General features: G+C 34.5%; 1 protein-coding gene across 2 annotated transcripts in view; it reads right to left on the reverse strand.

Moving 5' to 3' along the window:
- The window catches only part of LOC140448502 (uncharacterized), an 87,777-nt gene that overhangs the window by 31,942 nt on the left and 40,706 nt on the right, over nt 1-15,129 (reverse strand). For both annotated transcript variants that reach the window (XM_072541586.1, XM_072541585.1), the window contains exon 4: nt 10,168-10,325. In XM_072541586.1, coding sequence (XP_072397687.1) covers nt 10,168-10,325 — 158 coding nt within the window. The remainder of the gene's footprint in view (nt 1-10,167; nt 10,326-15,129) is intronic.

A 15,129-nucleotide genomic window follows, 5' to 3' on the forward strand; every position in this document is an offset into this window, starting at 1 on the left:
AGTGACGCTTGGCTTCTCCATTGGAAAGTTGTTCGTTCTGCTTAAGGGTACAAGGTCCTCTGAATCTCAAATGTAGATGAGAATGCAATCCACTCTTAACTGATCAACATTTAATATGTCATCACAGGTGTTCCGTGTGCAATGCTGCTAGGTCACCTATGTGATCAGTTAAGAGTGGATTGCATTCTCATTTACATTTGAGATTCAGAGGACCTTGTCCCCTTAAGCAGAACGGACAACTTTCCAATGGAGAAGCCAAGCGTCACTGATGAGGTCTGGCGGACCGAAACTGCTGTTTGGCGTTTCACACTTGATGGGTTGTGTTGATCTGCGACCATTGGATCAATAGTATAATTCAATGCCAGTAGGTGTATTACCCCTCGGAGTAGTGGTTTTTGTTGATCCAAACATAATTGGTTGGGTTTCGGTGACCTAAACCGATCAGCAAAGGGCTCTTGTTGTTCCAAGTTGTACATGGGTGACCTGGCAGCATTGCACACGGAACACCGGTGATGACATATTAAATGTTGATCAGTTAAGAATGGATTGCATTCTCATTTACATTTGAGATGCAGAGGACCTTGTCCCCTTAAGCAGAACGGACAACTTTCCAATGGAGAAGCCAAGCGTCACTGATGAGGTCTGGCGGACGGCAACAACTGTTTGGCGTTTCACACTTGATGGGTTGTGTTGTGCTGCGACCATTGGATCAATAGTATAATTCAATGCCGGTAGGGGTATTAGCCCTCGGAGTAGTTGTTTCTGTTGATCTAAACATAATTAATTGGGTTTCGGCGGCCTAAACCGATCAGCAAATGGCTCTTGTTGTTCCAAGCTGTACATGGGTGACCTGGCAGCATTGCACACGGAACACCTGTGATGACATATTAAATGTTGATCAGTTAAGAGTGGATTGCATTCTCATTTACATTTGAGATTCAGAGGACCTTGTCCCCTTAAGCAGAACGGACAACTTTCCAATGGAGAAGCCAAGCGTCACTGATAAGGTCTGGCGGACCGAAACAGCTGTTTGGCGTTTCACACTTGATGGGTTGTGTTGTTCTGCGACCATTGGATCAATAGTATAATTCAATGCCGGTAGGGGTATTAGCCCACGGAGTAGTTGTTTCTGTTGATCCAATCATAATTGGTTGGGTTTCGGTGACCTAAACCGATCAGCAAATGGCTCTTGTTGTTCCAAGCTGTACATGGGTGACCTGGCAGCATTGCACACGGAACACCTGTGATGACATATTAAATGTTGATCAGTTGAGAGTGGATTGCATTCTCATTTACATATAAAATACTAGCTTTTATCCTCGATTCGATTGTGATGGCGTCTTCTGCCGAGAAGTATCCCTTGAAAATACAACTTTTTTTAATAAAATGTATCATCTGTGCTTATTTGTGTCCCTGTCAAAATTGCAAAAATAATCAATATGATCGGTTAAAAAGTTAAACAGGGAATGCGAAAAAAAAAACAAGCCGACAAACACCTTACACTCACATTTATAATATTAGTTAATATTTGCACAGAAAAAAAGACAAAGCATAACCAGAGATAGATAAAAACTAAGCATCTTAACGAAAGAATCTTATTAACACAGCGCCAAACCACATTTTCAAAATTCACAACATTTGTAATGCATTTACAACCCCTAACATTAAATGCTTTTTAATACACAACGTTTTAGCAATGTGCTTAAAAAAATTATACACATAGCGCTGAGAAATAAGGTTATAAAACCTTTCAAAAAGAATAAAAGACTGCAGATAACAAGAAAGTAAGATAAAACCAATAATATATTGTAAATCCAAAAACTAAACAAAAAATATCCATTCTAAGAATTAAACTCAAACGCGAATCGACCAGATGTTACTCGAACCTTTATAAACCTGGAATCTAAGACAATCTAAGTGACTAACTGGCTTCCAAAATCGTATCACATCCTGTAGATGCCAATTGAACCGCTAAGCTGTAACGACATGAATATCGCTTCAACTCAATATACACAAATCGATGGTGGCGCTGCTTATTTTTTGCCTCGAACTACAATTTATTTACGAATCAAAAAACGGTCCAATTGGATTCCGGGTTCATATCGCGTAAAGAGCCTTATAATATCATCCACTATGCGTTTCTGATATTATTTTGAAAAGGTCAATTGGCATCCGAATACCGGATGCCAATTGACCAGCGGAAGCCAATTGAACCTACAACTTTACATGTGGGAAGTCAATTGTTACCGTAAATAAATATATATATATATATATATATATATATATATATATATATATAATAAAGGTCCCAGGACGCTGCTCTGTGGAATTTCCGCCTTAATGGGATGCATTTTGGATATTTCTCCACTTACTTTTGTTCTAAACTGTCGGCTTTCCAAGTATGATGTAAGTATTCGAAAGAATGGTGGTAATATTTGTTTAATTTTATAAAGAAGTCCTTTATGCCAAACCTTATCAAAAGCTTGACGTACATCTAGTGATACCATTGGGCAATATTTCTTTTCATCTAATGCGGAATTGATTTTATGGGTTATTCAGTGGCATTGCTGGATAGTTGGGTGTTCTCGTCGAAATCCAAACTGATAATTTGGTATCCAATCTGCGCCTGTAAAGTCTGGACCTATTCTTTTTATTAAACGTTTTTCTAGTAATTTGGAGATTGTTGATAACAGACTGATATGTCGATAGGATAAGACTTCACTTGGATCCTTTCCTGGTTTTGGGAATAAAAGTATTTATGCAATTTTTAGATTGTTAGGCCAATAATTACATCTTAATATTGCGTTAAATATATATGTAAGGATTATTATTCCCTTTTTTTTTGGTAATTCTTCTAGCATTTTTGGTGTTATTAGGTCGATTCCTGGTGACTTTTTGATATTTAGTCTTAAGATTTCTTCTTAGATTAAGTTCTTTGGGTGTTGTTAATTTTATTGAATTTACTGATGTTTGTTCTGAGTTTAAATAATTAATAATTTCTTGATCTTCTTCATTGTTGTGTGGTTGGAATACTGTTGCTAAATGTTCAGCAAATAATTCTGATTTTTCTTTATCGCTGCTTGCCCATTGGTTCTGTGTGTCTGAGGTTTTTCTTACTGGTGGTGATATTCTTTGAGGTTTTAAGGATGATTTGATTGGTTTCCATATTGAATGGTCGTATCTATTAAGTTGTGTTACATATTTTTTGACTGACTCTTCTCTTGCAATTTTTAGTTGTGTTTTTAATTTATTGGTTAAGCGATTGTAAAGCGTTTTATCCGCTGGGTTCCGACTTTGTTGCCATTTGCCTCTTGCTCTTCTTTTTTCAGCAATGAACTTTTTAATTTCTAGTGGAATATTTATTCTATTCTCGATTTTATTTTTATCTGCATCGTTCGGTGTCGCTTCTTTTGCAGCGTTTTGCAATAATGCCATAAGGTTGTTTGTAGCTGCTTCTATTTCTGATGGTCTTCTTAGTCTTACATTTAGTTTAATGTTTTCATCCAGTATTTTTCGGTAAAGGTTTCGGTAAATTTCGGTTCCAATCTGTTCTAGGTCCATGCAGTTTTGGAGTAGGTTGTTTGTTAATAACGCAGGTGCTAATTGTTGCAATAATTGGTGAATGATCTGAAGATAGATCATAACTTGGAACTATGTCCATAAAGGTGTTAGATATTCCTTTAATGATGCAAAAATCTAAGAGGTCTGGTCTTTTTTTGGGGTCCGTTGGCTAGTACGTTGGTGTTCCTGATGATAAATATGAGTATTTATTTTTTTGCATTAAGCTATGGAGCTCTCTCCCCTTTGTTTACTATTAAAGTCACCAGCTGCGATCAATTTTGGACCTAGAATATTGAAGAAGGATCCGAAATCGGTTTTTTTTAATATTGTGCTTTGGAGGGCAATATACTGCTGCTATTGTTATTTCGTAAGGTAATGAGCACACTTTAATTACTGTAGCTTGGATACAGTCTGTTATATAACTTTCCATCATAAAATGTTTCATTGATTGTTCGATCAAGATTGCTGTACCTCCATGGGCTGTCTTGTCTGGGTGGTTAGAATGGTACGTTAGATAATGAGGTATTTTAAAATACGATTTGTCTGTAAAATGTGTCTCACTTATTAATAATATATATATATATATATATATATATATATATATATATATATAATTGTGTTGTAGAAATATTATCATCTCGTCCTTATGATTCAGCAGGCCATTGGCGTTCCATTCTGTTATTCGTAGAAAAAAATTTATTTGCATACCAGTTTACTTAGCATGTTTATTACCATGCTGTTTTGTTGCAAGATTTGATTAAACATGGCTTTGAATTCTTTTAAAAACTTCATAAGAATAGTGTTTGAATCTTGGTTATCTGAAGGAGCAGCAGGAGGTTGTCTATTACTCGCTGCATTAGCATAGCTTACATTTAATCTTACTGTATTGGGTATAAAGTTCTTGTTACGTGCTGTTTGTACCGTGCTGCCCTCCACATTTCACACAGACATATGGTCTATTGCAATATGTTTTTGAATGGTCATATAATTGACATCTCCTACATTGGATAATATTTTTGTTTTTATGGGTGGTTTAATTTGTATATTGCAGTGTTGTAATTTCTGAATTTTATAAATATCTAATGTGAATAGTGAAGGTATTTAATTACGACTCTGTAGGCTCTTTTTTCCTTTGGTTGATATGTGTGATGAATAATGTTGTTCTCTCTCATATATCTTGATAATTTTCTGTATTATTTTGGATCGCTACAAATTATTTTGACTGTATTATTTGCCATAGTCCTGGTTTCGTATTGTTCAGCTTCAGCTATTTCTGTAAATGTTTTCCCCATTTCTTGGAAGTCGCTTACACCGTAAACAAATATTGGTGGTGGTTTAGGTTTTCTTGGCGCTGTTTCATTTTGATTGGTTTCATTTTCTTGGGTATCCGTTAGGGTATTGTATTTGTTCGATAGTGTAATGGTAATATCTTCTTTGTCTGTTTCTACATTTGATCTGATTTTCCTGCGTTTTGTAGTTTTAACTACTTGTCATGAGTTTTTTTGTTGACACATTTGCACTTTCTGGTTCGCCATCGCTTGTTGATCACATTCTGTAGTATTGCTGGCTATTTCTGTTATTTATATTGCTGTTGTGTGGCGTTTTTTGTTGATTTATATATTGTTCTTGATTGGGCGGAAATATCATATACGTCGAAGAATTGGTGGTTGGTTGATTTATTTGCATATTGTACATACCTCTTGTTTGTGATGAGATTTGTAGATAAACCTGTATATTGTTGATTTGTGATTGACCCTGTGTGTTGTTTAGAATCTGCATTTGTGGGCAACAATTCATTTGGTTTGATGGATACTGGATTGGTAATGGCTGGCTGTTTACATTTTGCATTTGTTGGCTAACTATCTAGTTGTCGAATCCTGGTCGATTCCCGGTTGGAAACATTATAAATAAATTACTGAATCGATTGCAAAATAAAATAAACTCTCAGTGTGATTTAAACTTGTACCGCATTTTAATTAACTATATAAACTATAACTATATAAACTATAGTCCGTCTAGAAATTATCCGGAAAAAAGAAAGCAGAATTATAATTTTACGGTATTTATTTCTATCACTTGAAATATAAAATTTCAACAAATAAGTTATCTCATTTACTTATACAACCTCCATTTAAATTTAAACACTTACCTAAACGTCCAGGTACACCCGAAACTAGGTCAAGGCCATAATTTTCGGTAATGGTGTTCCAGGCCTGTAAAACTGACCGAATCAAACCTTCTTTATCTCGTGGCGCTGCTCGTTCCACTTCAATCTTCATCAGTCCCCATGTGTTTTTAATGGGGCTAAGATCTGGAGATGCTGCTGGCCACGGAATTGTTGCCAATTCGTGTTCTTGCATCCAATCTTGAGTATAAGCAGAAGTATGGCATCTTGCATTATCTTGCTGAAAACGCCACCCCTCTGGATATAAAACATGAGCCGTTTCAAGAAGAAAACCATTTATAATGTCACAATATTTCGCACTATCAACACTACCATTAACTATACAGAGAGGTGTAGCACCACGCTGAGATATTGCTCCCCAAACCATTATTTTAGTGGGAAATTTGGAAATTTGAACGGTAACATTTTCTCTTGATAGGACTTTTAGATGATTTGCAGCAAGCTGGAAACAACTTTCATCAGATATAAAGACATTATTAGAATCAGATATAAAGACATTATTAAAATTATCTTCTCGAAAACGTTAACAAGAATCTATTCTTCGTTGCCTTTGCAGAGGTGTCATTGTAGGGATTTTTTTTTGGATTCCTTGATATGTAGCCTTGCTTTTTCAGTGACATACGGACAGTTTCTGGGCACACTTTTATTCTTCGTTGGTTTCCAAATCTGTTCGCTAATTTTCGAAACCCTAGGCGTGGATTTTGTCGTCCTAAAGCCACCAAAGCATTTAAATTGTTTCCGCTAATCTTACGCGGTTTACCCGAAACTGGTCTATGTCTCATATCTATGCCATTTTTTGTTCTCTTGATTGTCTCAGACACTGCACTTTTTCCGAGTTCAGTCAATTGCACTAATTTTTTTAACGTTTCGGACACCCTTTCTATACAAATATTCCACCACTTTTCTTTTTTCTACTTGCGACATTATTTTACAAATCTTAAGTGTGTTTACAAACAACAATATTTGACAGATGGTGTTGTCATGCGATTTTGTCCATAATCTACTATCGGCATAACCTACTTGAAGCATTACTTTTGTCTTAAAATGTTACAAAAAGGAAATCTATTAAAATTAGGAAAAATATAAAATTCCGGATACTTTCTAGACGGACTATACTATACTACTGCTTAAATAAATTTACTAAAAAACTACTATATAACTATATAAACTATATAAGCTTTCTCGCCGGGTGCTACACATGTTATTATATAATATAAACATTATTTACTCGCTACAGATATTATATAATATGAACATAAATTTTGCTAAAGAATTCGGTGTTTGCGCGGACTTCATCATATTTGGAGCTCGTCAATATTTTCAAAGTTGTATCAGTTATTTGTTGAAGTAGCACTTTCTGCTAAAGTCGAAATAATAAAAGACCTCAAAAAGAAGAGGAAGCCATTAAAGGCCAAGATTACCAGAATAGCAAACTGGCTACTAGAAAACGCTGATATCGAACTAATGGTCTTCATTTTCAACTTAGCCACAGCTAATTGAAAACCTGTTGTGCGAAGTATAAATAGATGATAGATTTAATTCAACAAATTGATGAAACGATGAAACCGATACTAAGACAGAAGACAGAGTGTTAATGGAAAAAATATTTTTTTACTTTAGCGTGCTTACAGTATAAGGTGAAGCTTTAAACTTAGATACCCACTCACTCAGCTCAAACGCTATTTTTCCAACTGTAGAAACTGCTAAGGTTAGGTTGCCGAAAATGACGATACAGGTGTTTTCAGGAAACTTCACTGAATGGAACACGTTTTATCAGTTATTTGAGATACTGAAAATGTGCAAAAATTTATATATAAAATTAACTTCTACAGTTAGTTGAAAACATCGAAGTTGTAGAAGATAATTTCCAGATCGCGTTGGACAGGCTCAAGAATCGCTACAAAAACAAATCGCGTGTTATTATTTTACACAATAAAAATTTGTTAAAGACTCTGTTAAGATCTCTAGTTAAAAGTAACGAAAAATCATTAAGTAAATTTTTAACTCTATCTAAACAAACGCTACTTGCTGTAAAAAAATCTGTATCCATCGAACAATCAGCTTTACTATTAATTGAAATATTTTTATAGAAATTAAATGTCACGACGCACAGGTGATTTTAGTATAAAATACGTTCAAAGGCTTTACTTAAGTATTCCATCATAGTTTTTTAATTTTTTTGAGAAGAATGAGATATAAAAGAAAAATTTAACGTTTCTGGTAATGATAAAAAATTTAGTTGACTTAATTAAAAGCATCCTTATTTTTATCAGTTGATGTACATACTTTAAAGATATTATTTTAAATAGGTATCTCTCTTTACGGGAAAGATTTAATTTTGTAAAAGATTAGACACTTTCTTGGACTTGCTTGGTTAATAAACACTTTTCTCAAGATTGCAACTCTTCACACGCTTATGCAATATATGTAAGGAAAGACATCACTCGCTCTTGCATAGTACTTAGAACACCAATAGGCAACCTTTCTCCATTAATCGCAATGCTCAAACTCCCAAATATTCTCAAGGTTCTTGCAGTCGTGTCGTCCACATATCTACTCATCCTTCTTATAGTGTCCACACCCAAAATGAAGCTTCTAGCAGTTGGCTCAAACCTCCTTTAGAAGTGCAATGCTCTTCATATTCTCTTCATATTCTCTCTCTTTCTCTCTCTCTCTCTCCCTCTCTCCAATGTGGGTTTTGTTGACTCCAATATCTGCAATTTTGACGTTTTACGGTACCATGTATAAAATATGTGGCTTCATCGGAAAAAAGTATTTGATTGATGAAATGTAGATTTCAGAAAATTGAAGCCGGCGATCGCGATCGTCGTCGTTTAATTACTGATGTAGTTGAATTTTGTAGGCATGGTATTTTTCTTTTTTTAAAATACGTAATACCGATCGTTGGGAAACTCCCGCATATTTACCCATTTGTGTTATACTACTGAGAGGATTGTCATGTACATTTAATAAAATATCAAGTTTCACATTGTCTTCAATTTTAGGACAACTGATCAATTCACAAAATAAAAACATTTACGTCAATAAATATTACAGTAACTATGCCACTATCACTTGCTTGAATTAATATTTGACAAAAAGTTTCACTGTTTATGAGATAACTTTTTGTGCCCATTATTATTTTTACTTATTTTTGCTTTTTTAAGTATTTACTTCAGAAAGTCATGGCAGGAAACGATGGATGGCATTTCGAACATTTAATTTAAAATAATTGTTGTGCATAATTTGGTTACTTTAAAGTACATTAAAAATTAAATCATTAGTTGTAATTTAGTTGAATTTAAATTAAAAACAAATTGTTTTTGTACATTTAAAAAAATATTTTAGTTAAAAATGTAATGTCGTTAAATAGAGAATTAAACTCTCCTTTAAATGAGGTGTCGCATTATACCAATTTCTATTTAAAAAAATTAACGGTTATGTCACTACATCCACACCGGTGATGTCCTCCCTACTCCATGTACGTTATAAGATGGATTATAAGATATTTTATAACAAAAATCGACCTGTTTCGGGATTTCCCTCAAAACTTGATGGTTCTCGAAATAATGATAATATTCCATAATTGCCGTTGACTGTATACAAAAGATGTAAAAGTTAAACAATCTAATAGATTTAACAAGTTAAAATCAATCCTAATCAATCATTTGTGTTAAAAATACTTTGGCGTGACGCTTCGGGAAAAGATATTGAGTGCCTCGAATGCAACAGTCACAGATGGAACTCAAAGCGCTACTGGCATATACTCATTCGACCGAATATCCCCTGGCCAGTGATGGTCTCCAAAATAGTTGCTATATTGATGACAGTCTCTACAGCGCTAATGATGAACAAACTCTCCTTAAAGCTCATAAGGAAATATCTAGTTTGCTTGTAACAGCATGTATTTCTCTACAGAAATGGTGTTCTGACTCAAACTTGTTTCAAAAAAATATCTCTTCTTTCTCTTCGAACTCTCCTTTTGTCATAGCTTCAGATAACTACTCTAAACTGGATTTTCAGTAATGCTAAATTTGCTAAAAAACTAAATGCTAGTGTTACGAATTGTACCGTTACGAATAGGTATAGTTACGAACTGTGGATGTTATGAAGTGTCGCCGTTACATTTGTGTAGTTACGAACTGTATCATTATGAGATATCATAAAATCCAATTGTTATGATGTATGTAATTTAGAATAAAAAATTCATAAGTAATGTAGCCATTCAGAATCTTTTTAACATTATTATAAGCGCCTGCAGGAAAAATATTGTACGTCACACGATCCAAAAGTGATTATTTCGAGATTCGTAGGATTCCAGGACTCGCCTTCGACTCGTCGTGGAAACTTCCTACTCATCCCGTATAATATCACTTCCGAAACTTCTTACGTAAATTACTATTTTGCTGCGTTGTACTTACTGTAACATTCTGGTGCTCGCCTATGTTTGGGACAGCACAATGTAATTTTGTGGTTGACCACGTTTGTCCCTTAACAGTTGTAGGGCCATGTTTGCGTGGATCCAGTTGAACTTTTCTTTTTTGTACTTTATGATTTGGACTTGTAACTTGTTTTTGATCTAAAAAATTAAAACGTTTTACATATGAACATCTAATTCTTAAAATTGTGTCTGTATTAACAAAACACCATAAAGCAGATTGCACATATCTTATGGAAAATGTAATGTTACTCAAGTGCAATAAAATTTACATGAAAAGATTCGTCTCGAAATTACAATTATTTTCTCATGTTCTCCGTATTATTTTATGGGTTGGAAGATTGGACATTAAAGAAAGATGTTTCGGACAAATAAGAAGCCTTCGAGTTACGGGCCTACAGAAGGATACTAAGAATAAGTTGGTGGATAGAGTCACGAATGTCGAGGTGTTGAAAAGAATGGGAAAAGATAAAGAGGTTTTAAATACAATTAAAGTCAGAAAACTGCAATATCTGAGACATGTCATGAGAAGCGGGCATTATAACTTATTGCAATTAATAATGCAAGGGTAGAAGGAATCGCGGAAGAAGACGCATCTTCTGGTTAAACAATTTGAGAGCTTGGTTTAACTGCACTTCTGCTGACCTCTTTAGAGCAGCGGTATCGAAAGTGCGAATTGCCATGATGGTTGCCAACCTTCTTAGAGGAGATGGCACATGAAGAAGAAGAAGATACATTTTTTATGTAAGATGGGCAGGACAACCTCCTTACTCTTAATTCTTACATCAAAACGTGGAAAAAGTACACGGAGAGATAGGTCAAAACTTAGATGGAAATAACGTATGGAAGGAGATGCTATAAAAATAGGAATAGTAAATTGCCAAAGCTTGCCAAAGAATAGGGCTGGCGAAATAGACTTAGAAAGTTATAGGCTCTACAGCAAGCATCAACAATTATGATGAACTATAGGGTCTTGCTGTAAATTTAAGTAAAACGTGATTACATCTTACAAAAAACCCTATTTTTCCTACAGAAAGATTAAAAACTGACAATACTTTCAATATCTAAAGAATATCTAAAGTGCAAACATTAGTAAAAGGTTAAAATTAACAGTATACAAGACTTAAGATTGATTCAATTTTTAAATTAATTATTATCCTCAGTAGAAGATTTCTGTCCGCATTTTTGCTCTTCTGGGGACGTATAGAGGCCTTTAATCCTAAGGAGAGGGTGTACTCCTTTCCGCTATCATAGGAGGCTAAGATGGCAAACATGATATTAGATACAATCCTAGAAAAACTGCAAACAATGGAAGACCACAATAAACGATTCCAAGAACAGTTGGATAATATACAGTCAAACCTAAGAAAAGTATCTAAAGTCAATGAACAGCTGAAGATGGAAAACAAGATAATTGAAGATTAAAATCTAAATGGAATGAATAGAAATGCTATAAAGAAACATTAGAAGGAAGTACAAAGTAATACACAGAATGGAGAAAGAATCCAACGTTATGCGTGATATCCCAGAGAATGCCTCGGATGTTGTCACACAGTCCGGGTGACAACTGGCACTATCTTAAACTTGTTTACCAAATTCCTGAAGAAGTCAAAGAAGAACCTAATATACTTGAGAATGAAATAAGACTGAAATAAGCACCAGGTTTAGATATGATAACAGCAGAAATAGTCAAAACCACGGAAGAAACCAAAATACAATTACTTTTCTTGATTTTGTAACAAAATATAGCATTTCAAGCCATGGCCTGATGACTGAACAAAGTCTACCATAATGACAATTCATGAAAAAGGCAGCTTCCATAAATGCGTCAATTATGGAACCGTCTTTCTTATCTTACATGCCAGCAATATAATGCTACACATAATCAATGAGAGACTGAAAACTTTTCTACAAAGAGAAATACCATAAGAGCAAACAGGATTTACCAAAGGAAGAGGTACTCGCGAACCCCTTCTGGGCATAAGACAAATAATAGAAAAATCTAGAGAATTCGTTTTACATCGTTTTATAGATTATTGATAAGACATCAAACGGCTCTCCAGCAAAATTTATTTCCAACTTTGGACATGTTAGGAGAGCAGACGCAGAAAACATGAAGAGACTAAAAAGTGTAAAAGTCTTTACAATTTGTGGTCAAATCCAGATTCAAAAAATAGACAGATATGTTCTTGTTTGACGATAACTACTTCAATATTTTTATTTCCAATTCAATTACAATTCAATATTCATGCATTTGATTTCAGAAACTTTGATTGATCTATATGAAGTCAACACTTTTACAGATTTGTTAATTTTATTAAAATTGCAATCAATAAATTTTATACCAGATTAACAGGAAACATTTGTCCCCCCCCCCCCCCCAATAATATTATCAACTACCTTATTCCATCTGTAGAATATTTTCTGTTGGTTCTTGTGAAATACTTTAATATTTTGTTTACAATTTTGTTGAGATTAAGTAAGATTCAATCCAAACCGTATTGGAACTAATTTAACTACAGATTACAAACGGCAATGGCAAATTTTTTATTATAAAATACTTAGTTTTTTATTTTATTTTAATTTGCAGAATTTCCCTATTATGGCTCAGATTTTTTGAAAATACATAAGATGGGCCACTTTCAGTCAAATGAGATTTATATATTTTATATGCTGATAAACAACTATCGTATACATGTATAAAAGTAACCCTCTTAGCTTAAACAGGATTTATATTATTATTTTTAATGGACAGACCAAATGAAGACTCTCGTGGAAAAATTCCTACATAAAGATATCCATCTGACTCAGAATCGTAGCCAATAAAGATACCAAGCTAACAATATTTAGAGTGTCACGGTGCCCTGACAAGGACTCAAGGAATGATGAGGAGGATTATCTTTAAAATCCTATTTTAAAGAAATCAGACAATTTTATACCCAAGATTGGTCATATTGAATTCCTTGTATGAGGGTTACTAAACATCCAAAATAATAATGGTTTATTCTAAGGCCTGGTCTAGTTACAATTTTTTTTTCTAATGACCATTAGGGTGGAGCTCAAATTTATTTTTTCGAATTTCATTTTTGCGGGGTGCGGAATTGATGCGTCTTCCATTTTCGAATAAAAAACTTAAATGACATTTTTTCGTATTTTCAGTCTGAAAACTGCCCCAAGGTGATTGAAATTTTGGAATGTTGTAAAAAAGTTTTTAATTCGACAGAGTCAACGATATTGTTTTTTATTCATTTATTTGAGCTATTAGGATTATAAATAATACGAAGAAAAAAATTAAAAATAGTTAATACAAAATAAAAAAAATATGCTTACAAATTCAAGAATAACATAAAAAATCATTATGAATGATAGTCTTTCTTACTGTCAAATTTAGGCATCAAAAGGCATAATTTCAGCTTATTCTTAATAAATCCATCTCTCCTCTGTGGTCCACAGACGACAGCACTTGCTTCTGTACCTAATTTGACACACCTTTCAGTGGATTGTGTGTGACACGGAATTTTTCTAATATTCTTCAGGATTTCATTTTCGACAAGCTGTGGCTCTATGATAGCCTGAGATATTATTTCGGTACTGATACTCTTCGTTAGTGGAGGTTCTGTTTGGTTTTTTCAATCTATCATATCGAAATAATTATGAGCATCCATATTTAAAGTAGGTACTTGGAAAATACGCAAGGCTCCGATGTTTGATGTCTCTCTGATCTTCAATATTCTGCGGAGTGCAAGTTCTCTGACGTACTGTCTGTTGTCGGCTAACATTCTTAGTAGTAAATTCTCTGAATATCCAAAGAATGCATTTCTCTGTATGACTGGGTCAATAATATTCTTCAAATGGTTTGGCAAAATAGCGCGACAAATTTATCGTATCATATAAATGTTTGGCACCAAAAATACACATTGGCTCAGTCTTGATCCTGAACCACATAGGAGCATAGACCGTTAAAATAATTGTGCTTAGTATAATTAGGTTTTCTGACGGAGTTTCACTTGAGACATATATAATCTCAATATCCGGTTCGCCATTGTCAACCATCTAGAGTGAACTAGTTTACCAGGATTTTTTTTCGCAAAGTTTTCATTACAATGTCCACTATTGATATACTGACATATTTGTAGTAGATACAGTTGATCGGTGCTTAACTCTTGTGTCGATTTGGTAATCTCGGGTAACGCACATTTAATTGCATCAAACGGAACAACTGGTAACACTTCACAGTTAGTAACTGCCTTGCCAATGGGACCTGTGAAACCTTTTGGTCCACTTGTAGTGCTATTTAAATGTTGAAAAAGGTGACGCAATGGCAGTTTATTAGCGTGTAGTTGGCATACGAGCCATTGGAGGGGACGTTGAAACTTGATTTCCAATAAACGAATACCGCCACCTTTGATTCCTGTGTTCACGACAGTCCCATCACAACCAATAGCCATTATTTGATTAGCATCGATGAACTTGGAGGAAAGGAATATCAGAATAGAGTTGCAAATCGTTTTGGCGTCACCAGTTTTCAAAGAAATATGGCCTAGGTGTTCAGAGTCCGGTAATATGCTCCTCCTGAATCACTCTTCTACGACCATCTTCGTGTATTAACGTTTTATCTTTTCTACCATCGTAAAATAATCCGATGATAGCACCAAAAATTGTAGGTTTACCTGTCAATGTAGCCCTAGCTTTAGAACGAGCTCGTCGAACTCTACTTCTGTCTATAACCCGTGATGAATCGTTATCAGTAATGAGACCAATGTCTTGGAAAGCTGCAGAAATTATTGCAGCTCCAGCACGATCTGAAACCCCATAACGATCTAATGTTCTAGCAACAACTGGAAATGTGACATCAGTCATAGTGAGTGAAGAAGTGGAAATAATTGATTGCGATTGGAAGTCCTCAATGTCACCGTTTTTCTTTAATGTATCTGACTATTGAACA

This window comes from Diabrotica undecimpunctata, chromosome 8 (genome assembly GCF_040954645.1).
Source record: "Diabrotica undecimpunctata isolate CICGRU chromosome 8, icDiaUnde3, whole genome shotgun sequence".
Lineage (NCBI taxonomy): Eukaryota > Metazoa > Arthropoda > Insecta > Coleoptera > Chrysomelidae > Diabrotica > Diabrotica undecimpunctata.